This window comes from Pleurodeles waltl, chromosome 7, assembly GCF_031143425.1.
Source record: "Pleurodeles waltl isolate 20211129_DDA chromosome 7, aPleWal1.hap1.20221129, whole genome shotgun sequence".
NCBI classification, from domain to species: Eukaryota; Metazoa; Chordata; class Amphibia; order Caudata; family Salamandridae; genus Pleurodeles; species Pleurodeles waltl.
In genome coordinates this window covers 1,389,088,403-1,389,115,976 of record NC_090446.1, presented here as the reverse complement: position 1 = coordinate 1,389,115,976, position 27,574 = coordinate 1,389,088,403, and the positions used below count along the sequence as shown (strand labels likewise).

The 27,574-nt window shown below is 46.3% G+C and overlaps 1 protein-coding gene across 3 annotated transcripts in view; it reads left to right on the top strand.

Moving 5' to 3' along the window:
• The window catches only part of LOC138246390 (synembryn-A), a 294,113-nt gene that overhangs the window by 152,974 nt on the left and 113,565 nt on the right, over window positions 1-27,574 (top strand). For all 3 annotated transcript variants that reach the window (XM_069200965.1, XM_069200963.1, XM_069200966.1), the window contains one exon: window positions 11,128-11,222. In XM_069200965.1, the coding sequence (XP_069057066.1) occupies window positions 11,128-11,222 (95 nt within the window). The remainder of the gene's footprint in view (window positions 1-11,127; window positions 11,223-27,574) is intronic.

The following is a 27,574-nucleotide window of genomic DNA, read 5'->3' as shown; positions in this document are numbered from 1 at the left end:
CTAAGTGTGCATACCTGTAGGAGAACAATATGCACTCTAGCCCAACAGTGAACAAAATGAAACCAAACAACATACTCTAACAACCCCAACGAGGGGAGCCGGAGCTATCCGGTGAAGTCCTGGAAATGAGTCTGTATACTGAGAACTTGGCGCCCTTGGTGTCTGTCCTCCTTCAGGTGCCTTCTAAAACACCACCCCATCCCCCCTCCCTGACTGGCAGCCGCAATCCTAGAGTGACGTCCAGGCCCACCAGATCTCACTCCTTGTCAGACTTCAGGTCCCCTGTTAAAGACTCCAGACCTTCGTTTAGATGCTGTAGTCTCCAGGTCTGACTTGGTGCTTCCTGGCGGGACAGCATGCCAGCGCCACCAGTGCCTTCGGTCATGTCTCGGCGAGTGTGGGCCCCCTCCAGGGTCTCCTCCAGCTGCAGCAAACTGTAAGCCTCCTTCACAGAGCACGGTTGGTGCAATTTGCCCTCCTATTGGAAGATTAGGCGAAAGGTATGACCCCAAAAATAGGAGACCCCCTTGTCTCTGAGATGGTAGGTGATTGGACGGAAGTCTCTTCTCTTTTGTCAGGTGATTGCTGCCACGTCTGATATAGGAGCAGTGAGTGGCCACAAAACTTCAGAGGGTGTTGCTCTCTCGCCAACCGGAGTATGTGGTCTTTTAGGGGGAAATCGTGGAAGCATACCAAGATATTCGCAACAGGTACATGAGATGGCCTCGGCGGGCACAGAATGTGCACTCTATCCATTTGTACTTCCTTGTTAAAGTCCTCGCCCAGTATCTGGTGGAAGAGGGACCTGACATACAGGGTAATATCGTCCTCCTCGTTGGCTCTCCACTAATGCGGATATTATTTCGCCTTGAGCGATTCTCCGGGTCCTCTGTGTGGGCTTGTAGCTCTGTCTGTTGCTCCTGCAGCCAAATTATTTCCCGCTGAAGTTGCACTATCTCGTCATCTCAGCTAGCCTCATGCTCTTTCTCATGCTCTTCCAAGGGTGGCCACCCTCTCTCCGACCTCCTTCAGCTCGCGTCACACCAACTTCAAGTCCTGCGACAGATCCCTCGTTACCGCTTGCAGGTCCTCTCTCAGCGATATAAATGGTCCCTCAAGGAAGGCCCTTGTTATAGGGCCCTCTCGCTCCTTCTCTATCCCCACGCATCCTTGTTTCCCCGTAGTAGAGAGATCCACCTCCGCTTTACCCATTGTGAGCCTGGTCAGCATATCTTTCACAGACCTGTCCTCCTTGGACCGTGCTGTGGCCATCACCCTCCACTCCTCACTACAAGCTCTGTCGGGTTCTGCTCTACACCTCCTCTTCTCGGACATTCAGCCCCTGTGAGCTCCTATCCGCAGCTTGAGAAGTGTCCGCCACCTGTGCCCCCTGCCTCAATGAATCACCGAGTGCTGACACCTGCCAACCTCCTCCGCTTGGGAGTCTGCTGCTAGGTCTGTCACTGCCCGACCCAGTCCAGGATCCAACGGCTCCCAGTTAACAGCCATACTCGTTTGAGAGGTTCCTTACTTAGCATGTGTAACGCATCATCTCCCACCCGGGGAGCGACCAGGATCCGACGCCCCATCCACTCCGACGGATGGGCCTCTGCCACCAGCGACACATCCAGCCCCCTCTCCTGGGCCTCCGACGGGGGCAAAGGGGTCCACCGATCAACGGCCGCGGGGCACTGTGCCAGGGCTCCACCAGTGCACACTAGACTCAGGCCTCCAGGGCCAAGCCGGTACTTCTCCAACAATCTCAGGACCCGGGTGGAGCCCTGCCGCAGTCTGCCCAAGAATCCTCTGGGTACGCCGGTCGGAGGGGCCTAACCCCAGCACACTGCTCACCATCCTGGTCGCGCTCCTACTGCCTGCTCGCTGGCGCAGCACTGCTCAGCCAGCCCCCCCCCCTTCACGATCACTACCAACCTCATCCCGCCTCTTCTCCTCCCACCGGGTTAGCAGGCCATCTCAGAGTGCCGTCACCATCTTGGGGGCCCCAAGCCACAATCCCCCCATCTCCTCCAGTATGGGCCGCTCCTCCGGTGCTGCGCCCGCTGTCCTCTCAGGCCCCGATGCAAGGCCCGGCACTTCCTGGTATGCCAGTCCCAGGCGTCTTTTTTTCCCCGTGGCCGGCAGCCGCTTACTCTTTCCCCCCCCCCCCCCCCGGTGTCGCCTACACAGGGATCTGGTCTCTGGGCCCCCTTCTCCTTTTTGCCACAGGCTGACCTCTAGAGCCCAATGGGCGCCGACACTGGCATGTCAAAGAGAGCAACTGGGCACATTGCACCCGTCTTCACTGTCCAAATGGAATACCATTTGTGTTGAACCACAAACCTGGAGAGTGCAGGTAAGGGTGAGGTGATGGTAGCCTTGGTACCTCAATGCATGTCATCAAAGACCAGCGTTCCTGCTCTTTTCACTTACAGATTGTCATTATAAAGTTGGTTAGGTTAAGTAGTTCATTAGACACAAGTCAAGTCTACAACATCCAGAGTGCCCTAGGGTGTCTTACAGAAGCCCGTGCACAGGTAACACAATGTATTTGATGCCATGGAGTGAGGTGCCCTACATTGCTAATATTCCTTCATCCCACTCAGTGATAAAGGCCTAGCTGGAGGTGGTAGAATTTCTGCACTGCTGGATGGTATAGCCTATGCTCCCATTCGGAGTGGGAAGGTATGAGGCAGATAGAGGAAGGGAGCCTTTTAGGAGAAGAGAGAGGGTAGAGATAATTCAGATAACAACTGCACAAGTGAGAGAGAAGTGTACTGAGAAGGTGAGAGAAAGGAAGGAGAGTTGTATATGTAGGAGGAATGGAGATAGATGGTTATTTGCATATAATGCACACCGCAAAATGTGCTTTTAGTCACACGCATTACAAAGAAGAACACAAAAAAACAAATGAAGAGACCCACACTTGTGCAGGATACAAGAGAATGCATAGCCACATATATGTTACATAATGCAGGAAAAGATGCCAGAGTTGTACATTCATGATGGCATTTGTAAGCTCAAATCATAACAGAAGGAGAGTGTATAGAAACAGGTCATTAAAAACGAGATGCACTGGGTAATGTGTATGCCATCAAATATGTGGGTCTTTGGTCTTGATCTGCAATGTATCGGTGAACAGGTGTGTCTAAGCAGGTTGCTCCAGAGGTGGGGAGTTGCTCCTGAAAATGTCTGTCGACTCCGCACTTACATCTGGTTCTGACAAGGAAGACCTGGAAGGAGGGAGAATGTAGTGCATTATGTAAGGGGGAGAAGAATTGCTCAGGAGAGGCCAGAGGATGAAGGGAAAGTTGCAGGAAATGAGATAATGGCGTCAAGACTGTAAGGATCGTGATGGAAACACAAGGTGAGAGTGAAAAATGATAAAAAGAGCACAGGGTAGCACGAGGGAGGGGATTATTGTAAAATATATTTGGGACCAATACTTTGAGATATTGGAAGCTGTTTGGATGGCATTTACCAAAGCAAGTTTGATTGTGAAAGGTGGGAGATGGGGGCAGGTTTTTCTGTGAGGCATGAGTTACTCCTTTCAAAGTTGTTTAGTAAAGAGTTTGTCAATGATGATAATTAAGTGTTATTACTGTGGAAGATCTTTCTGTGAGAGGTATTTAGAGTTACGGGGATGCTTTCTAGGGCCAAGCAAGACCAGGCAACACTTGAGTGGAGTTGCCCCATCCTGAAGTAAGCCCTGGGGAGTAAATGCCACTTTCCTTGGGATGTACATTAATTTTGTACCTTCAGGGAGTATAGCTTGGGCTTCCCCTCGTTCATGTCGTCAGAATACTATGTATCCAGTCACTGCACTTTAATTTGTCAACGTTTTGCATTCTGTTTGTTTAGACTTGAGTTTCTTCCATTAAACCTAAATAACAATAATTTGTAGCATAGAAACCCAGAACTAAAAATACGATGTTCTAACAGATTGGAACGAGGTAGTAATCTTAACTGCTGCCTTGGAGCCCTTGGTTTGAATTGCTGATATCCTGTTCCCCACCTTTCACCCCTAGTGGCTGGTAAAGGTATTGATCATCAGATATTTATTAACGCACACAGCAAAAGTACTGTCTTCTCGGCCAGACTTTCCAAGTGTGACTTTCGTTCTTTCTGTATTATTTGCTTTGCTTTTGTTTGGGCCTGGGTAGGTGGGTCAGTCTTCCTGCTGACAATGTTGGACCCCTCAAATTGTTGGAAGCCAGGGCTTTGAATAGCTCATATGAATGCCAGTGTCCAATCCCAGATGCTAGTGGCTCTCGTACCATTTTCCCTACTTGCTACAGTCCTCCGTTTTGGCTTCTTGGTGCACTACACATCTTGCATTACAGCGATTTGCCCATGCGCCTTCCTTGCCTCACTGACGAGTTCACACCTATGCACCATTACAAGCACCTGGGCCTTCAGCTGGATTACTACTATGGCCTTTGATGTCACTGCATGCTTTGTGACACCCGTGATCCTACAGTATTCTTTATAAGCAGGGTTATTTGCTGGTGTGGTCGTAGTCCTCACTGAGGAAAATTGGCTTGACGGCTTCCTTAAATATTCATATTCAGGGTTTTCTTTTTTTGATAGAAGTTCAGGAACTGTAGTCTAGTTTTTGTGCACAGAAGGTTTTTTTCTTTGAGCATTTCATGGATTGGGTGATTTGCCCAAATGAACTGAATGTTGGTCTCAAGCCTGTATTTTTGATTGTATTCATAACCTGACACCTATTTTAAACTTCAGTCTGTTTTTTTGTTATGTTTATTTTCGGGCTTCCCTGGTTACAGTAGCTTTGTAGAGTATGGTGGAGCTCTGTTGTATACCTTCTGAGGTAAACTGACATGTGTGATAGTTCTGTGAGAAATGCTAGATCATTTATTAAATACAGTTCTGCGGAGGCAACATTCTAGACTTATCCCTTGTTGTGTTAAGCACTCTGTCTCATGTTGTTTATGTTCTCACTGCATTGCTTTTGGGAAACACCTGTTTGGTTTATCAGTTATCTTTTCTCCAGTACCGACTTTAAGGAATTTTGGTACAAGGGATTTTTACCAGATTGAACTGAAGACTTTTAGGAAATAGATAAAGTATTCAACATTTCCCTTTGTCTCAGCTGTGGATTTTGTTTGTTCACGAATATTGTGTGGTGTATGTCTACATGGTATTCCATGAATTGGTAGAATCACTTGGCAAGATAAGCCTGGATTCATCTGTTAAGGGTGGTACAGAACAGAAGATATTTATGCAGATGATACTTGTGCAGATGATGGAATCCATTGAAGGTCAGGCTTGACAGCACACCAGTCTTTGTGACGTGTTGTTACCTGTGCATTTAAATACAAATAAAGTGGGCTTTGGTTTACTCCAGAGGAAGATTTCTCTCGCCACCCCCATGCTATTGACTTTGATCTATTCCTACTCCTGTGGAGTGCTTGCATTGCAATGCAGTAGGGACAAATTTGCATCCTAAAAGTACTCCAAATCATGATACATTACATTCTTTATTAAATTTTTTATCTCTTAAATTTATTGTTTACAGAAAGCAACAGTTGGAGTATTTTTTATTTTTTATTTTTATGTTATCATTGGAAATGTTCTGGTTTGTATCTGTCACCCAGCTTCGATACAACATGCATGATGTCATGAATAGCATGCGTGGAATGTTGGCACGAAGCTGGGGGCAGTTGGAGGAGAGCAGTTGAGGGAGGGGTTGGTTCATCTTTTGGTTTGGCTCTTAAATAAACGCTACGGAAATAGTATAACCGTCGTGTCCATATCATTACCAATTTGGTGACTTGGACCTGCTCTCCAGCCAGGCATGAGGTGAACCCGGATCCACAGGAAAGAGTTTTCCACATTTACGTTATAACAGACTTCCGAATATCGTCGGAGCGGCAGAGCAAATTGGAGAAAGAGCAAAAAACTGAGGTAACGGCCGGAGACCTCTGATCAGGATAGGAGCTTCCCTGACTCTTCAGCCATGGATCAGCGACGCGTATGCAGCAGTAATTGTATATTGTCTAGCAACGGATGAATGTAACACGATACTCCGCCTCATGTTTCGTTAAATGGAGGCGTTGGCACATGACTCGGGGCCTCAGTTGGTGTCAGGGCCATCACATGACTCTGCCCTCAGTGGTTTCAGGTGACATTTTAGGTGTATCTTTACGGTGATACACGCACCAGTGTACTGCTTTAAAGGGAGCCGTCAGCACGTGACTTAGTCCTCAGTAGCTTCAGCGGCCATTTTAGATGTATCCTCTTGGTGATACACCAGAGTACTTAATCAGCGTTTTACCATTAAACGGTGATAGTCACACCTGACAAACAAACCTATAGCCCAGCTGAATTTAGGGTCAGCATCCAACAGGACTTAATATATATAGAATATTCATTAAATCCAGCAAATATGGGCAACGGGCCACTCAAAGTATAGTTTGATCACCAGTGTTTTTATAACATGCTGGTTCTCCACAAACTGAGTGGGATGAATGGATTATACATTTTGAGAACTATTTACAGACGATAGATGGACAAAGTTTTCGACCATCAAGGAAAAGGGCATTGCTGGTAAATGCATTAGGAAAGGAAGGCCAACACATCTTTAAATATTTGCCAGCAGCAATTGGCGCACATAATGAGAAAATAAGAAATCCGTATGTGTAAACAAAAAAAAAGATTAGAAAATCGTCATCCAAAGACATGTTTTATACTTAACCACAGAAGGAACATGAGTCAGTTGATCAATTTGTAATGCTTTTGAGAGAACTAGCATTGATATGTGACTTTGGGTGAATGACGGATCAGATGATTAGAGACCAACTGGTAGTGCAATGTAGGAACAGATGCATGTAGGATAGGCTATGGGCAGCTAGAAATCAGACAATCAAAGAAGCTATTGGTATAACTAAAGTTGTTGAGGAAACTGACTTCTGTATGAAGGAGATGCAAGAGATGGAACAGAGACAGTTGACTCACGATGAAGAAGTAAATGTAGTGTCAGAAAAAGAATTACATGGAAAGTTAACAAAGGAGGGGAGTAACAAAGAGAAATACAATAATGAGAAAGGGAAAGAGAGTAGTAACACCAGACCAAGTTTTAAAGGCTGTTATAGATGTGGCAGTTTTCCCACGCTACTAACTTCAGAGGGTGTTTTTTTTGCTCATGACAAAGACTGTAGAAGTGTGATAGGAGGGGACCTTTAGCAAGGGTATGTAAAGATATGTCAAGAATATGTAGAAGAGCATCCTTGATAGGGTTTTGTGCATTGAGAATAAAGGAAGTGTAGGAATTGACAGACCCAAGGCAGTTTTAAGGTTAATGGGAAGGAAATTGAATTGATGATAGATCCCGGCTCAATGTATACCATTGTGCCGGGTAGGTTATTCAATAAAGTGTGGCGTGATGTGAAATTACAAACCAGTGATGTAAAGTTGAAAGGCTACAGTGGAGCAGACATTAATATATTTGGTTTCATGCATGCAACGTTTGAGTTTAGAGGAATAAAGTCGGAGGGAAATGTGTACGTATCAAGTGAAAGACCAGCGATACTAGGGTGAATGCAGCAGTACGATTCACATGTAATATTGGATTCTAGATCCAGCGAGCAAGTGTTGGTGGTGCAGGAAGAAGGGGTTGACAGAATAATACAAAAAGTTGGCGAAATATTAAAAAAATGAATAGGTACTTTGAAGGGGTATGTGCATGAGATCAAGATGAAGAGTGGGCTGGTACCGCTAAGACATAATATGCAAAGGGTGCCAATAGTGGTAGGAAATGAAGTTAGAGAAATGCTGAAGGAGATGCAAAAGGAGGGTATAATTGAACCGGTGGAAGCGTCGTAATGGTTATCGCCAGTGGTTCTAACAAAGAAAAGTGATGGACGTTTGAGATTCTGTGTGGGTCTCAGGTCTTTGAACCAAGCTATAAAATTGGACAGTTTTCCTTTATCTAACATTTCGGAGATGGTGTTGCAGTTGAATGGGGCTAAGTACTTTACAAGACTAAATCTAAAGTCCGCATACCATCAGATTACGTTTCATGAGAAATCAAAGAATTTAACTGCTTTTTTAACCATGGAAGGGGTGTGCCAGTTTACAAGACTACAATTTGGGCTGGCATCAGCTTCAAGTGTCTTTCAACTGCTGATGAATATTTTATTGGAATGTGTCCCCTGTGTAAGATTTTTCTAGGACGATGTTTTGATTTATGGAGCTACGAAGGGAGAGCACAACAGCACTTTGGTGAGGGTGTTGGAAATCTTGAGGGAGGCAGGATTGACATTAAGTAAAAAATACAAAAAAATAAAAAGTCAGTTCTTAGTAGAGGAAATAGAATATTTAGGGTGTACTACTTCGAAGCAAGGAGTTAGTCCCAAGGAGGATTTGATCAAATCAATAAGAGAAGCCTAGACACCTACAGGGAAAGATCAGCTAAGGTCTTTTATGGGGTTAGTGGGGCCAGTGAGCAACTTTTCTGATAAAATCGAGTCTTTGAGGGAACTATTAAGGAAAGGTAGAGAATTCCAATGGGGGGGGGAGGCGAACAAGATCAAGCATTTATAAGCATTAAAGAAGAAATTGTGAGTGCTAGGATTCTAACTCCTTTTGAGCCAAAGTGTAGGACTGTAGTGATGGTGGATGCAAGTGCACATGGATTAGGCGCAGTATTATCAGAGTACAAAGGTGGGGTGGAGAAGCCAGTGGCATTTGCGTCAAGGTCTTTAGGTCAAACAGAACATAACTATGCTGTAATTGAAATGGAAACATCATCTGCGGCATGGGGTGTGGAGTATTTTCGCACATATGTGTGGGGCATCTTTTTTACATTACGTACTGATTATAAGCCGTTGTTGAGTGTTGCGACCCGGTGGTACGAATAAGGTATCTGCAAGGTTGGCTAGACTAGCAGCTCGCCTTAAGGAGTATCGTTGTGAGGTGGAATATATGGCAGGCTGGATAAATGGACAGGCAGACTGCATGTCAGGGTTGCCTTTGAAAACAACTAACGAGCAGGAGATGATGAAGTTGTATGTGTTGTAGTTGGAGTGGAAGATGCGTTGGAAGGGGACTTTAAATTTATTACGCGAGAAGAATGGGAAATAGTTGTACGTAGTCATGAAGTATTTCAAGAGATGAAGAGAAACATTTGTGAAGGGTGGAGGCATGAGAGCGAGTTGAGGTTGGATGTATGCCCTTTTGTGAATTTGCAAGAATTGACAAATGGAGAGGATGGAAATATAATCATGCCTGGGGACAGGTTGATACCTCTTAATAGAGTAAAAACAAAATTGGTGATGTTGGCACATGAACGCCATCTAGGGCAGACTCTTACTTAGAAAGACTAAAGGTGAAATTTTGGTGGGCAGGGATGGACCGACAAGTAAATGAGTGGGTGGAGAAATGTGACGTGTAGGAATAGTGAAAAAAGATTGAACGTAATGATTAAAGGCATAGATTCTCTCAGCGAAGGGGGAGGTCCGTGGAAGAAGCTGTGTTTGGATATAATTGGGCCTATGGATTATTCGAATGAAAGTGAGTGTTTGCCTTAGTATTTGGTTGATTTGGATTCGAGGTGGGTGATGGAGTTTGTAAGGAATATAACTACGGAAGGTGTGATTAAAGTGCTAAAAAATGTTTTGAAGGGAGGGACACCCAAGTTTACTTGTGACAGACAAGGGAACACAACTCACGTCTGTGGCGATGAGAGATTTCTCATGTGGAAACGGAATTAAACACGTTTGTACATCATTGTATAACCCCCAGGGAAATAGATTGGCGGAACAAGTGAATCAAAAGGTGACTGGTGTGATACAGATGGCAGTACAAAATAGGAAGGGGGTGAGTGAAACAGTAGATGAAATGGTGTGGGCATACAACACTACAGAAAATGAAGGAACAGGTGACACACCATTCTGGAGGGTGAGAGATAGGAAACAGAAAACAAAGTTGTCACCTCAGTGGATGGATGGGAAAGAAAAGGAACAAGGAAAGAAGGTGGGAAGATAAGCAAGGGTGATTTTGTGAAAATAAAATTGGGAAGAAAAGGAAGTGGTGCTAATAAGTTTTCGGGTCCCATGGAGGTACGCGAAGTTCATGATTGGCATGTGGTATTAATGAATGGGCAAAAATGGAACAAAAGGAGAGTGTCATTGTATTGTAAACAAGAAAGTGTCACACAAGAAGAACCCAAAGTTTTGAAAGAAGGGGAGCAAAAATGCTCAGATTTCATGCTTATGGACGATAAGGAAATACCAAATGTGCGAGGGAAAAGAAGAGTAGCGAATAAAGAATTTGGAGACCGTAGCAGGAAGGAACGAGGAAGAATCTAGAGGGGTGATTGGAGAAAGTAGTAGAGAACACAGGATGTGTTGAATGCCAGTTAGATTTCAAGACTGTTGAATTAATCTGATGTCTTACGTTCATGAAGTGATTATCAAAATCAAGTTAAACCTCTAAAAAGTTTATTGAAGATTATTAGGACATTTAGGAATGTTGTTGTCCTGTCATAGGAACTTAAGTACAATGGTTATGTTATTCTCTTGTTCTTATTACAAATGTTGTTCTGTGGGAAAGAAAGTTGATATGTTATGATTGGAAGTGTTTGGGTTTGTATCGCTATCACCCAGCTTCGATACGACATTAATGAAGTCATAAATGTGGAATGTTGGCACGAAGCTGGGGGCAATTGGAAGGGAGCACTTGAGGGAAGGGTTGGATCATCTTTCATGTTGGCTCTTAAATAAATGCTATGGAACTAGTGTAACCGGCGTATCCATATCATTCCATGTATTGTTTACAGAAAGCAACAGTTGCAGTTGTGTAGTGGTTTTTTCTTTACATAGCATTAGGCCCTTTAATGTTTTACTCCAGATTCAAAAATGCATGACCGGCTTATTGGCTTTATCAGTGCAGTGCTTGTTGCTTATAGGATTAAAGAGCTCTTTTGATCAAGCAGGGTAGCAAATTTGAATCGTTTAACCATTGCTGATTGCAGCGTGGGGTGTTTTTTGTTGAGAACTCTATCTGGTTTTGAGCATGTTGATTGTTGCTCCTGTAATTCTGTTATTGACACTTGGGTATCTGGGGGATTTTTAGAGTCTTTATTTGCATTGTCTTCTTTTTATTCAGGAAGAAGCCGCACTCTTTCGACACCTAGCTGCAATTTTGAGACACTGTCTGCTCATCAAGAGTGATGGAGAAGACCGGACGGAAGAGTTTCATGGGTAAATACACCCCCCTCCAACCTCTCGAGTATGTATCCATCTGCACCAACCCGTGGCTAGCTGGGGCAACCCACTGAATGGGGTTAAAATACCTGGAGATGGGAGTTCTGCTTTAACCACCAAGGGCAAGTTTCCAGCTCCTTTGCCAAAAGGCTGTGGAGGGCCTGCATTCCAGCCTCGGCCGAGCTTAATAACCTTTAGCCTCATGAGGCCTCCTCAGAAGCAAATCTCTTTGTGGTCCCATCTCTCTTCAACCTTTAATCCAATCAGTGCTAGCAGGTAGGTGCTTACCCATGAACGATTGAGGTGAGAAGAGATTGAAAGGATAATTTGGAAGTACCCCACCGGAAGATGCCATTTTTGTAAATCAGAAATGAGCTCAAAACGTTTGTGTGAACTTTCAAGTGATGATGACTGTAAAATGAGCATAGAGGGCAGGGGGCAGGTGGTTGTTTCCTGAGTTATGGTTGCTTGTAATGAGCAAGGCATTCTGCATGTACCATGATAAACATGCTTTACCAATTGACCTAGTTAAATGAACTTAGTGTGTGGTAACATGCGGTTCTGTGCCAGCCAGCCCACTTCCTTGGTGACTTTCTGTGACTCATTCCACCCTTCGGTTATCAGAAACAGGGCAGAGAAGGGAAACCTTCGGTTCATAGGCCATAAGGTATACTTCCGGATTTTTCTCGACAATGAGCCCACACAGCCTTCTAGTACAATGAAATAGGGCTGTATGAAAATACATTTATCACGAACAACAGTATGCTCTAACCTACACAGGCAAAAGCAAAGAGTCATTTATTATGCCCAAGAAAATACTGTTACGTTCGACAAGTTTAACTCGGCATAGTAGTGCAGGTACCCTAAGCCCAGTAAGAACCGCCCACCCAAGGAAATATGAAGTGAGAGGTTGAAGTGTCCATTGATGAATTTGGGGACTCAGCCACCTTGGTTCAGGACTACTGCTCTTCTTGTTGACATGGATTAAGAAATCAAATACAACTCACATGGTAATAATAGCAATGACGTTTTTTATGTGCGCCTTATACCACTCTTCTGTCGTTTGTAAGCAATCTAAATAACAGGCTTTACTTTACCCTGATTTCTGTTTTTTTTTTTTTCCATCCTTCATGAGTCAGCATTGGAATCACAGACGTGCTGATCATCCCTTTGTTCAGCGATGAATATCTCAATCATTAGGTAGCCCTCCCAGTGTCCCATAAGCCCAGCTCTAAAAGAACTAGAATTACTCCAGTAGTGGAAAAGCGACATACTACTACGTGGCTTCTTGGTGCGGAGTTCTTGGTACTTTGTGTCTAAACACGTCTTAAGCTTATGTAAAATCAGTTTTCATGTTTTTGGCATAGTGGCAGGTGAATCAGATCTCTGAAAAGGTGAGGCGAGTGTGTCCTAACGTACTAGTGCCACGGGAAGAAATTTGGCAAATCTGAGCCTACGTTGAAGAATCAAGACAACAGTGTCTGGTTTTCTTACAATGACCTTAAACCTTTGCTGGGATATAGCTTGGGCATTTGTGATACATAAACTAGTGTTCTCCTATGCAAAAGGCCCAGTGAGCCAGGCACAGACTTTTGAACTGTTGCCCTTTTGGTATTTAAGCGTTTCCCCATTGGTATTTAGGTGTTACCCCATTGGTAATCAGTGCAGCTGTGCCGTGAACTAGCATGACTTGAGAATTCCTGATTGCCCAAAACTATACTTCTTGCTACAATAACTAGCTGATTGTGTAGTTTAGCAAAGTTCAAGCAAGACACAATAAGATGAATACAATCACTGGGGGAAGTGAAGCAAGACTGATAAGTATTTTAATATTCAGCCTGGAAATCTACTTTGTCTCAATTTAGGGGTTGTACAATAGCTTGAAAAGTGGATATCTTGTGACCAAAGTTGCTAACACGTCCTGGCTTGTTGCTCCATGACCTACAGGAGCAGTGAGTGGGATTAAAGAAGTGAAGTTCATCAAACCAATGTGGAATCGAGAAGGCAGTGTCTTGGCTAGGCAAAGGCTAAACAGATGTCCTGCATTCTTTGCTTAAAATTGGGCTAGCCCTCTTCCGAGCTGTGGTGCTGGTTTGAGAGGGGCTTTAGCATTGTCAGCATCTCTTTACTCCTTTGGTTGGCTGGAGACTGTGTACAGGCAGGGTTAGCAGCATGGCAGGACAGCAGAACTTGAGTAGGCATTGGGCTTAATAGGAACCTACAGGAAAAAGGTAGTCCACATGGTGCTCCACGTTCCATTAAGCACTGCAGCATGGTCCATGGAGGCCTGAGTAGATGTAGTTCTCAGGACAACTAGAGCGGGAATCCTACTTACGTTCACAGTCATGGGCAGTTAGCAGCAGCCTAGTGACAATCGTCTTAAGTGTATTTTTATCTTTTGAAAATCAGTCAGTCAGGATGGAGAGGTTGTTGGGTAGAGCAGCTCTGCCATGCTTCCAAATGCGTTATAGGGGCTCGTGCTCAAATGACATCCAACAGGTACACTCTTCAGGGGTTAGCTCAGACAGGAACTTGTGTATTCTTTCCAGGTACCCTGAGGGCAAAGGAGCAAGCTCCTCCGTGAGAGTGAAGGAGCGTCGCCCCTCTGAACAAATGCCCCAGAGCAGCTGATAAATAAAATAGTAATAAAGTTTATTTATTACCATTTTATTTTTCAGCAACCTGTCCTGAACCCAGTATCAGGGCGGGATGGGGCAATTGCTGCCGAGTGGCAGCAGGCAGCTGTGGACTATGTTTTTAAAGTGTGCTTGTAACTTTTCTAACACCCCTATCTTCAGGGCCGGCTTTAGGACTGGTGGCGCCCTGTGCGACAGTTTATAGTGGCGCCCTTCAACCCATGACTTCCTCCTCGGTTTCATTCCCTACCACCCGGAAAATGTGCCCCTCACCTCTCCATCGCTCCCCTTTCACATACACTCATGTGTTTTAAAGCACTTGTAAAGGCTGGCTTTACTAATCCACTCAGCTAGCTACATAAGATATAGGGGCATATTTAAGAGCCCCTAGCACCATTCCAACGCCACATCAGCATCATTTTTTTTAATGCTAATGTGGCGTACCATATTTACAAAGTGGCGCAATGCATGCATTGCACCACTTTGTATCCCTTTGCGCTACAGGCATAATGTATGCAAAGGTGGCATTCCCCCGTTAGGGTGGGCCCCAAAAAAATGTTGCAAAGAAATCTGACAGATTTCTTTGCGTCCATTTTTTCCGGCGCTTTTAACTCCTGCTCAGAGCTGGCATTAAAAGGAGGCTTCCGTTGGTTACAGTGGACCTCTGGGTGCTTTGTAGGATTAGCGTCAACATTTTTTATGCTAATCCTGCAAAGCGCCGGACTAGCCTAAAAATTCTGACGCTAGTCTCCTAACTACCGCCATGGTGCGCCATATTTTAAATATGACGCACACATGGTGGCGTTAGGGGGGGCTCCAAGGGGTGCAAGAAAAGTGGCGGTGCACTGTGTGCAGCGCCACTTTTCTTAAATATGCCCCATAGTTCTGTTTTTTGCAGCAGGCATATTAACCCTCATGCTACTTTATGTTGTCAATGCTGCCAAAACTTACATCTCTCTCTAGCAGGAACATTAATCACAAGAGGTATCTGGACATTTAAATTGTTTCCTGAAGGCTGGACGCACAAGGAACTTTTCAGCAGGTGCTTTTAAATCTCAAGTTTCGGAAGTTATTGCTAAACCCAGCGCCCCCCTTGAGGTCTGCGCCCGGTGCGGTCACACCTCTCGCACCACCCAAAAGCCAGCCCTGGCTGTCTTAAGATAGCTGGGTTAGAGAAAGCACAGGCCTCCAGTGCTCTTAAGAGAACTGAGAGAGACCGCTCCCCTCCCACCCCTCAATCCTGACACTTCTCTCATGCTGTTTAACAGCATGACAGCAGCCTTAGGATCTGGTACTGCAGTTTCCTGGGTCCGGAGCTTCGAATACAGAAGACACCAGAGCGAGGAGGAAGCTGTGGCAAGTAAAGAAGGTAAGTCCCTAATTTCTGATGGATACAACTACCTGTGGATTCCTCACCTCATGAATACTCCCATGGCGCCAGCATTCTACGGAAATCTTCTTACTAGTCTCTGCACGTCGACGAGGACGTCACTGTCTCGCACGCGACGCCGTCTGACGTCATACAGGCAATAAGAGGTCCTCGACGACGTGCGGACGTCAGTTCCCTTTTTTCCGTGCATTCGAAACGGTTATCTTCGAGGGAGCAACTGTTACTCTTGCGGTTACAGTGTATATCTTGCTGCGTACTCTTTCTCTGTGGAAATAATGTCGCAGAGAAAGTCTGGATTTAAGCCTTGTCGTGAGTGTGGAGGCAAGATGTCGGTGACGGATCCTCATTCCGATTGCCTTTGGTGTTTGAGCTCCGACCACGACGTCTCGACTTGTGATTCGTGTCAGCACATGAATCCGAAGGCCATTAAAGAACGCGAGGCGAAGCTGTTTATGGCCAAGTCAAAGGAGAAGCATCACAAGAAAAAGTCTTCTCCAAGACATCGGCGTCATCGAGACTCCCGGCGCCGTAGAGAATCTCGGCGTCATTCAAGGGAGGCTCGTTCCAGGTCTCCGGATCGGCGCCGGAGGACATGGGAGGTCAGCCCCACGGTGACGCCGCATCCTTCGACGCCGTTGCTCTCTCCGACGTCTCCAACTTCGCCTGGACAGGCGTCGGTGATTGAGGTATTGGAGCCTCAGGTGTTTTCTCCGGCGCAGACGCCGAGGCCGGCGTCGGGGTCGCCTCCGAGTCAGGCACCCCAGTATCCGGCTTTTCCCACCCCTGGAGCCGATAGTTCCGCATTCTTGAATGCGATGTATGCCATCTTCCAACAGATGGCTCCAGGGGGTGCTCCGGCTGGGCCTTTGGCCTTTTCTTTGGGTGATCCTGCGCCTCTTCGGCCGGCACCCTTTATGCCCTTTCTCCCGTTTGGGAACGTGGGCTCGGCGCCAGTGTCGGCGCCGGTGGCCGCTCCGATGGCTTCGGAGGGATTGGCCCCAGGGATTTCCATCCCGTCGACGTCGAGATTTCGGCCTGTGACTCCGGTGGGTCCATCCGTTTCATCTGCTCTTCAGTCGGCGCCGAAGTTACCTGTGGCGCCGGATGCGGCGTCGGTGGCTTCGGAAGATCGGCGTTGTCTCCGACTTCGGCGGAGGTGTTGTCGACTCCGCGGATTGAGCAACGACTGCATTCAAGGAGGCGTGCTCTCCGGGTACTAGAGGAGCAGGAGTACCAACGAGCCCTAGAGGAAGGAGAGCTAGAGGACTCGGGTGATGGGCTGCGTGGACTGGAGTCGGCCAGTGGGCTGGACACTTCCCCTGAGTGGGACCTTTCGTCCCCGGGGGAATATACCGAGGAAGCTGCTTCCTTTCATACAGTGGTACGGAAGGCAGCTAGTTTTTTGGACCTGCCTTTGCCGGTGGTGGAGGCGAAACAAAACCTTTTGACAGAGGTGTTGCATCCGGCCTCAGCCGCGGCGGAGCCTCTATTACCTTTTAATGACGCTCTGCTGGATCCGGTTTTAGAGGTGTGGAAGAAGCCGGCATCTTCCCCAGCAGTTCACAGAGCCGTGGCCAGGAGGTATCGGACGGCTCCAACTGATCCTGGTTTCCTATCTAGGCACCCTACGCCGGAGAGCTTGGTTGTGCAGGCCTCCTGTTCGTCCAAATCAGCGCCTGGTTCTTTCCCGACGGTGCCTGGGGACAGAGACTCAAAAAAGCTAGAGGCGCAGTCGAAGAAGATTTTTTCGTCCTGCAGTCTGGCGTTAAAAGCCACTAATGCGACCTGTATCCTGGGGAGGTATATTCATGCTCTGATGGATGACATCTCCTCTTCGTTTACAGAGCTTCCTCAGGGTCTTTTGGATCTTGTCTCTGATGCCCAGGCTGCTGCGACCCAAATTATCCAGACGGGACTGGATACCACCGACTCGGTAGCCAGAGCAATGGGCACAACTGTGGTGGAAAGGAGACAGGCCTGGCTCCGTAACTCGGGCTTTTCGGCAGATGTACAGTCCACATTGTTGGATCTCCCGTTTGATGGGGACAAACTGTTTGGGGCTAAGGCTGATTCGGCCTTGGAACGTTTTAAGGAAAGCAGGGCCACGGCTAAGTCGTTGGGACTCCAAGCTCCTTCTTCCACGGCCTCTTCCAGATTCTTCAGGAGGTTTCGTGGATTTGGGCGTGGCTCTTCCTCCTCTTCCTTTCGGGGAAGATATCAGCAACCTGCCTCTTCCCATCCCTATAGATCTTTTAGGGGGAGGGGTAGGGTCCGCACCAGGGGAGCCTCTCAGCAGCACTCTGCCTCTTCCTCATCCTCTGGCGGGGTGCAGCAGGGGAAGCAGCCTTAGGCTTCCACCATTTCCCACTCACTCCTCTCCTGTAGGGGGAAGATTACAGCATTTTCTCACCAAATGGGAGACTGTTACGTCGGACACTTGGGTTCTCAGTGTTGTGGGAAAAGGCTACACCCTTCCCTTTCGGGAGTTTCCGCCCCTCATCCCGCCCCGCCCTTCGTATTGTTCACAAGAACACCTCCTGTTGCTAGAACAGGAGGTAGAAGTCCTCCTTTTAAAGGGCGCGGTGGAGTTGGTCCCGGAGCAGGAAAGGGGTCAAGGAGTTTACTCAAGGTATTTCCTGATTCCCAAGAAGGATGGTCGTTTGAGACCAATTCTGGACCTGAGGATCTTGAATTGGTTCCTCAAGCAGGAAAAGTTCAAGATGCTGACCCTAGCACAGGTGCTTTTGGCGTTGAACATGGAAGACTGGATGGTGTCTGTCGACTTGCAGGATGCTTACTTTCATATCCCGATACTCAAGTCACACAGGAAGTATCTCCGGTTTGTGGTGGGATCGCAACACTACCAGTTTGCGGTCCTTCCGTTTGGTCTTACTTCAGCACCTCGAGTCTTCACGAAGGTGATGTCGGTGGTTGCGGCAGAGCTCAGAAGGAAGGGGATAGCAGTATTCCCTTACTTGGACGATTGGTTGATCAAAGCCAAGTCCCCGGAGCTTGTGTTGCGTCATCTGCAGTCAACAACCCAGTTGTTGTTCGACCTGGGCTTTTCGGTGAACGAGCCCAAATCTCACCTGGAGCCCTCTCAGCGCCTCCTGTTCATAGGGGCAGTACTGGATACGACATTGGGTCGGGCCTTTCCTCCGCCTCAGCGGATTCAAGATATTCAGGATTTGGTTCCAATGTTTCGAAATGGAGCGGTAGTTCCAGTCCTCAAGGTCCTTCGTCTGCTCGGTCTTTTTGCCTCCTGCATTCTGTTGGTCACGCATGCTCGCTGGCACATGAGGGCTCTTCAGTGGTGCCTCCGAAGGCAGTGGTCTCAACACAGAAGGGGATCTAGAGGGTACTGTCAAGATCTCCAGAGATGCTGCTGTGGATTTGAAGTGGTGGATTGCAAGCAACAATCTTTCACAAGGAAAACCGTTCCAGCAGTCGCCACCAGTGGCCACAGTCATAACGGATGCTTCCACTCTAGGGTGGGGAGCTCATCTGGGGGATCTGGAGATCAAAGGTCTTTGGTCTCCAGAGGAACAGATTTTTCACATCAATCTGTTAGAGTTACGGGCTGTACGTCTGGCTCTCAAGGCCTTCCTCCCTTCCCTTCGTGGTCAGTCGGTACAGGTCCTAACGGACAATACTACCACGATGTGGTACATAAACAAGCAGGGAGGAGTGGGGTCGTACCTTCTCTGCAGAGAAGCTCTTCGACTATGGTCCTGGGCAAAGGACCATCGGATTTGCTTGATAGCAAACCATCTGGCCGGAGTCTTGAACGTGCGTGCGGACAGTCTCAGTCGCCACTTCTCGGCAGACCACGAGTGGCGTCTCCATCCAGATCAAGTCCGTTTAATCTTCCAGAAGTGGGGGTTTCCTCGGGTAGATCTGTTCGCCACTCGAGAGAACGCGCATTGTCCGTTGTTCTGCAGCCTTCAGTATCCGATGCAGGAAGCATTGGGGGACGCGTTTCAAATGACCTGGTGCGGCCAGTTGCTTTACGCGTTTCCTCCCATACCCTTGATTCCTCGAGTATTGAGGAAGATTCGCCAAGACCGGGCTCTAGTAATCGTAATAGCTCCGGATTGGCCAAGGAGGGTGTGGTACTCCGACCTTCTCCAACTCTCAACGTGCCCGCCGCTCCGTCTCCCTTTCAGGGCAGACCTCCTCTCGCAGTCGCAGGGGCAGGTTCTACACCCCAACCTCCAGAGTCTGCACCTACATGCCTGGAGATTGAACGGGGCAACCTGAGTTCCTTCTCTCTCCCGCCTGAGGTAGTGGATGTTATATTAGCGGCCAGGCGACACTCCACTAAATCTATCTACGCTAATAGGTGGTCTAAATTTGTTGCGTGGTGTGGAGAGAGGCAGATTGATCCTTTACAAGCTCATCTATCGGACGTTTTGTCTTTTGCTCTATCTCTGGCGCAGAAAGGTTGTGCAGTGGCTACCATTAAAGGTTATTTATCGGCCTTGTCAGCCTTCATATGTCTTCCAGACCAACCATCTTTATTTAAATCCCCTATTGTTATCAGATTCTTGAAAGGTCTTCTAAATCAATATCCTCCAAAGCCATTCGTTATGCCGCAATGGGATTTGTCCTTAGTCCTGACTTTCCTTATGGGGTCCCCTTTTGAACCTATGCATTCTTGCCCCTTAAGGTATTTGTTTTTAAAAACAGTCTTCCTGATAGCTATAACATCAGCAAGGAGAGTGAGTGAGTTGCAGGCCTTATCAGTAAAACCCCCTTATACAACTTTTTATGGGGATAAGGTGGTGTTGAGGACCAAGGCTGCTTTCCTCCCGAAGGTTGTTTCACCCTTCCATTTGGCTCAGGCAATTACTTTGTCCACGTTCTATCCTCCGCCTCATCCTTCCAAAGAGGAAGAAAGACTGCACCGTCTGGATCCAAAGAGAGCGTTGAGCTTCTTTATCAATAGAACAAAGGATTTCAGGCTGGAGGATCAGCTGTTTATTGGATACGTGGGCAAGAGGAGAGGAAAGGCAGTCCACAAGAGAACACTATCCAGGTGGGTTGTTCTTTGCATTAAAATATGTTACTCTTTGGCAAAGAAGGATCCTCCTGAGGGCATTAGAGCTCATTCCACCAGAGCTAAGTCGGCCACTTCGGCCTTAGCCAGAGGTGTTCCTGTGGTCGACATCTGCAAGGCCGCAACTTGGTCGTCCCTTCACACTTTTGCAAAACATTACTGTTTAGATTCTGAGGTTAGAAGGGACGGCCATTTTGCACGGTCAGTGCTGCAGGATTTCTTGGTTTGACCATTTAGGCACCCACCGCCGGGCGTGGTACTGCTTTGGGACTCTATTCATGAGGTGAGGAATCCACAGGTAGTTGTATCCATCAGAAGAACGAGTTACTTACCTTCGGTAACGACTTTTCTGGTGGATACATTAGCTACCTGTGGATTCCTCACGGTCCCACCCGCCTCCCCGTTGCCTTTATGGTCTTGCCAAGTAATCCTTGAGTGCGCTCCTCTTGATCTTTGAGGGTGCAATAGATGTATATATATAATATATTTATATATATATATAGGGATATGTGTATATATCTTTATGTATATACTTGGTGTGTGTATATATTTTTAAAAGAAAGAGTTTTATATATATATATATATATATATATATATGTACATAAAAAAGATTTACAGTTATTCATACAATGTGGTGTATTTTTACAATATAATGGATGTTGCTTTGTTCTTTCATTGCATTGCCTGGTTGTTCTCATGCACGTAAAAAATGATTGGTACTGACGTCCGCACGTCGTCGAGGACCTCTTATTGCCTGTATGACGTCAGACGGCGTCGCGTGCGAGACAGTGACGTCCTCGTCGACGTGCAGAGACTAGTAAGAAGATTTCCGTAGAATGCTGGCGCCATGGGAGTATTCATGAGGTGAGGAATCCACAGGTAGCTAATGTATCCACCAGAAAAGTCGTTACCGAAGGTAAGTAACTCGTTCATTAATGCCACCCCACCACTCTCTATATATGGCAGCCACCACTGGGAGCAACAGGGTACATGTGGAAGCATAGGCTGACCCTACCGTTTCTCTGTGGCCAGCAGCTATCCTCCATCTTACTGTTCAATCATCTAAGGATATCCCTAACAGGGGCAGCAATTGCCATCACAAATTATCTTCTGTCACTTGTCCAATGTTTGCAGTCATTATTGCGCGTGCAGCCTATATAGTATTTGCAAACATTAACATTCATACAAGTAACAGTGCCTACACAAGAGGTCCCTCTGGATGCAGCTACTGAACAAAGCTATACAATTGCTTTCACTGACCGGTGTGTAGGGTAAAGGTGTTGCAAAGGGTCATCCTTTTGATTTAGGGTGGGGAGGCCAGTTTGATGTCCCCTGTTCCATGATACTACAGAAGTGGCACTGGCGAGCACTCTGTCATTTGGGGATTGCCTTCATATTTGGGACCTCAAAAAGTGAGCCAAAAAAAGAAAGTCAGTGAATCTTGAATTACAGCTTTTGTGTTAGCTGGAAACTAATATTTTCTGCACCTGACAAACAAATACTTAGATTTTATAGGCTTGTCATTCTAGCTCTGTCAGCACAGTATGCACAAAATCAATGATATTGGCATAATTAGAAACAATGTGTCATTGAATAACAGAGGATCGGAAATAGTTGGACATGTTATGCCACTGACTGGTATATACTATGATGTACATCAGAGCATTATGGCAATAACTACAATGTAATAGGGGATACCTGAGCACAGGTTGACAGTGATTTTATTATTGTTATTTGTGGACCTCAATGTATGTATTTTCAGGAAAAAAAGACTATCTGAAATTTGGGTGCAAAAATGTTTCTTTACTAAAAATGAACGCCTACTTTTTGGAAGTATTTTTTTATTTTATAAAATTTAGAAACAATGCTTGGCGACAGTATTTTCAGAAAAAGCAAGCTATTGTTTGCAATACAAATAATGAGTTTGTACTGAAAATTACAAGATGATTATTTTGGAATACAGCAAGGGCATATATCGGTTGAAGGTGGGTTGATAATTTGAGGGAGGGGCTCCATGACTGATTTAATAAGCACTCCCTGGTTGTCCATTGAGAAATTCTGCTCACCCCTGGTAGCTGCGGCATAGGGACTAGGCAATTTCTAGTAAAATGTGTGTGAGGTTCAGTCAGTGCCATCAGTATCAAAGTTCACATAAGTAAAAGGGCACACAAAATGATTGCAATAAGTTGAGATGGACTAGAATGATGGTGTTCTAAAGTTTTTCGGCAAAATAGTGAAAATATACCCATCGGAACATCTGGTGATTCTGTGCAAAAATGAATGTAGTGTAACTGTTGCTCATGTCCAATACCTTCGAATAGACTTCAAAAATAAAGAAATAAAAATAAAATAGGAACAGCACTAATCTAAATGCCACCCTGTGTTGGTGCATTACTCAAAAATGATCGTTTCTGGTGCTCATGCATCAGAAACGAAAATTTACCAGCAAACTGTGCTCTGCCTCACAGAGGTCAGGGGCAGAGTCTGTAACTTTCCACATTGGTACAGTCTAGTGCTTGCGTTTTTCCCATTTTCCCTAGTGATAGGCCTCACTTTTTCTGCTTCTGGCTACAGCTGGGAGTCCTGAAAGTTTCTTGATACTGTTAAATTCATACTTAGTGTTTCTTTTTAGAGCTCTTGGATCAATCTTCCATGTGTCTCTACAACCAGGGCTCTCCGAGCTTGCAGGCCAAAGTGGTCAGCTAGTCTTCTCCAGCACAGGGAGCTATTCTGCCTTTTGTGACCATGTAGCTGGCAACAGTAGGTTAGTCACTTCGCCGTTGGAGAGCAGTTCCAGTTTCTGTGCCAGTAGGAATTATGAGTCTTTCAGTCCTCTTTCCCCAGCAATCAGACAGAATCTTCCTTTCTTCCTGACGTTCTTCCCAGGTCCAGGTATGTTGTGAAGAGATGATGGTCTCTTGCTATGATTTAGCGAATGATTGAAGACGTTCCTGCACCCAATCCGGACTACTTTCTATCCCTATCCTTGTCTCCTGTTGAAGTTCTTCCCTATTTGGTATATTGCAGAACTCTCAGAATGTCTAAATCCAAGACAGCTATCCCCTTCTTCCATATGGAGGTACTATGGCTCTCCCGTAGCCCCTTCTTTATTCAGATGAATTTCCCTTCCTTCTCTCTGGGCTCAAGCTTCATTTTCTGTCTCGCAAGGGTTGGAACAAAAATATCTGGAATGGCCCTGGTGATGATTGAAGCCTAGGCCCAACCTCCTACCTACTTAACTGTGACAGGTCGCCTGACCAGTCCTTGGCCCTTTCGGACCCGGCTCCTCGCCTTGAAGCCCCTGCCTTATTCCTCCTGCTCCCACCCTATCTGATCCTCTCCTCTCCCCCGCTGTCTCGTGGTCATAACTCTTTCTACCTGTTTTCACTTTCTCTCGCCTTGTTTTTTGTGCCTTTTCTCTTGTGCCGTTTTGCTTTTCTTCTTTGTTAATTCTCGCTTTGCACACTTTCTGTTTTGTGCCTTTTCTGTTTTCTCTTTGTGCATTCTCGCTTTTTTGCCCTCTCCATCACAAAAGCAAGAATGTACCACTGCTCAGCCCTCCTCCTGCACATTTTTATCGACTACTCAGCCCCTTAACTTGCTCCTTCTGCGTTGCCTTCCTGCTGTTCCTCCTGCTTCTCAGACACCCACCGCCCCCTGCGCCCATCCCCTTCCAAGGACCTACTTAATGGCACCTGCTGTGTGACTGTAAAGCTGGTCTGCTGAAAGCATGCCATAGGCTAAACCTCCTGCGCCTGTCCGTGACTGGACCGTGCCCAGCACCGGGAACCCTGGTCCATCACCCCCCCACCCCTCCAACCCCCCCAAACAAATCCCCCATTCCCCCCCTCCCAAGCGATACTCTGCAGCCCGCGTTTGGTCGCTCGACCCAGGAAGCTACTAGCCCTGCTACTGCCCAACCGCACCACACAGTAAGGTAGGAGCCTTCAACTGCTGCCACTCCCGGTTCTCCTACAGACCTGCACGTACACTCCCCACACCTCAGGCAGTTACACCACTTACACCCCCCACCGAACACCGTACACCACAGCAGACCTACACAACACTCGCTCGCATGCTTACTACTTAACACACGATCACTAAGCAAACACGGTACCAAAATCGGGGACCTACTGAGCAGTGATGCACCGGACCTCCTCTTCATCATGAAAACCTGACTCAACTCCACATTGTTACCTAACATTGCCTTGTCAATTCCAACAGGCTAAAAGACCTCATGATGGGATCACAACTAGAAGCCTGGAGGAGAACTCGAAATCATCTTTAAATAATCCATCAAATGCTCAACCCCGGTGGAAAACGACACCCCATTCACGGAAAACCTGCACTTCAAACTACAAATCTCCGATAACTTTGCCCCGAACAAGATGCGCATAATGACCACTGGCTTGCAAGCCACCTTCACCAACATGATGAGTCACCCCGCTCACTATCGACTTCAGAGCCTACAGACTCCTCAGCGACCTCAACTTCCACATAGAAGACGATACTGATCACTGCTCCACAGCACTCCTTGAAAGCCTAGGCCCATCTGTTTGTTTGTCCCAGGGCCCACACACACACCATGGGACATACACTGGGCCCCATCTACACCATCAGCGACAGCATCAAATACAGCACCACCACACCTCTCACCCCTTACAAGAACCAACCACTCCATCATCCACTATCAGATTGACACATCACAAGTCAACACACCAGCAGCAGCCTACCAAGTCACAGCTGAGGCAAAATCTCCAAAAGAGACTGGCTCAGCCCAACATCACGGATGAACATAATCCCACCTCAGCAAGGATATCACATTCCGTCCGTTATCTGTTCTTTTTGCTTTTGTCGTCCTAATTGGGAAGGGTTTGCCCAGATGTGTGTCCTGTGCTCACTGCATCACTGGATTCAAGCTAGCCTAACTGATGAAGGGGGGATACCCCGAAATTGGTCACAGGATGCTTGGTTCTGGTACAAGGAGGACCTGGCCTGGCAGTTCGGGCTGGACTGTTCTCATGGGGAACAGGGTCAAGACTGATTTGCATATGGCTAGGTCCAAACTGGGGTGGCGTGGTGGGCAAAAAAAGATGGATTACACCCAGATCTTTGTGACTGGGGTGAACGTTTGCATTGTTATGCATTCCGTCCATCATCTGTTCTTTTCTCTACTGACATACAGACATCTTTGCCCATGCTAAGGTTCCCTTGATTATCCAGCCATGTTTCCACTGACAGTTCACCAAATTCATCAACTGGGCAGGGCAATACAATGGAGTCCGACTTAGCCAATCCCTGAAGCAATGTGATGGCTCACAGAATCTGCCTTCTGCCTTTCCTGTTTATTTGCAGTTAACTTCTTTTGAACTCCTATGCTCCACTGACCCTAGCGACACAGAGTGAAACATTGCGGGATGTGCCAGACTTAGATAGGATTGCTCTGTGGTTAAGACACGGTCACTTCAATCGTATCCAGAAGAACAAATTTGTAAGCCTTCAGAGGAAGCTGCAGCAGTGGGTGCATTCGTGCATCTTTTAAGACTAGTGCTATTGATTTGAGCGGTACTCTTTTTCGTTTTTTTTTCAGCTGTTTTTACAGAGTGAACATATTCTCAATCCACACGCCTGCATGTTATGCTGTCAATCTAGCAATTGCGTCCCAAAAAAATCTAATTGACATATGTACGTTTCAGGTTTCAACAATAGATAGCATGATGATATTGTCCTGAAGCCCACAATGACCTACTTAATCTGAGTTTGTATTTGTCGCCCACTGCATTTCAATCTTCCTGGGTCATCGTGTCTAAACATGGAGACGTGCAATTCACAACACTTCCTGCTTCTCTGACAACCAGACATGGTGGATAAGCTGACAAGGAAGCCCTTCTATCCTTATTTATAATGGAGGAATTCTAATACACAAGCATCGCATGGAAGCGTCTTCATGACACTTGGGTCCAGGAGGAGAGTAGGCAGGTCAAGGATACCTGCAGCAAGAAATGGGGGTGGAGGACAGTGAGAGGATGCCAGTTTAGGCTTGACTGAAAAAAGGGGGTTTCAGGAGCTTGAAGTCCATGTATTGGTAGTAAAGCCTTCTCCAGTACTGAATCTTTCCTAGATTCACATGCTTGAATGATTCCCCATCGTCGAGGTGGGAGTTCCCGGTACCATAACAATTAGTGTACATTATGCTAATAGGCTTTCAAAATGAATACAAAGTTCAATTTCACAGCCTATCTATATCCTTTGTTAAAAAAGGACCAAAGCTATGCATTGACCAATCAGGCGACAGCACCCTCTAGAACCCTCACAACAGAGGCTCCTTTTCCTCAGATTTTCTACTGCACGTCAGGTGACGGGAGTCTCCCTGAGCTCTGCTCAGTTTTCTCTTCAGAACAACTAACTTCAACTGAATACTTCTCAGGTCAGCTTTAAATTTTATTTTATTACAGCCTGGGACACTCTATGTCAGGATCTCCAAGAAAGTGCCTGTTTAAGTCATGAAACACTTATGGCAAGAAGAGATTTTACTTAGAAAACCCTCACAGGGAGTGTATTTATTGTCTCTATCCAGAGCATAAGGTTGTAGATTGCAAAATCTGTATACCTTTCTCACAGAAAACCCTAAAAGATAGAGACGAAAGACTCCTCTTGTTTTTACAAAGACGGAAATCAAAGGAACATTCAGTCTCTGAGGTAGAGAGTGATGACTCTTCACAAACTTAAACATCCCACAGGAGAGAAAGATCTCTGGAAGGGGAGCCTTCTGAGCCCTACAGAAAAGCGCTTAAAAAAATCTCATGGAAAAGAGATGGTGTCACAGAAGAAAAAATCTTCCTCCAAGGTCTCTTCTGAGCCTTCAACACCAATTACTAGGGAAGTTTCTGTCAAGAAAGGTTGAAAATCACTTCCACGCCAGGAATGATTTCTGATAAAATATAAAAAATGTCAACACCGTTGACGATCTCGTCAACACCGACCACCATAACGCCAATGTTCACAATGGCAGCATCACCTATGAAAATATCTTCATCTCCATAGGCATTGACGACCATTGTATCCTCAGGATTACGACGAAGCCTTCGTTGACTAAGAAAATGACGATTCTATCGTTGACTAGCGGTACTGCTACAGTGACACTTTTTCTGTCGACGATACCACCGTCTACGAGGGTTACCAAGAAGACATCACCGTCAACGACACTATTGTCGACAACTCCACCACCCAAAAAGCCGGCGTTGACTAAACCATCATCTAATAT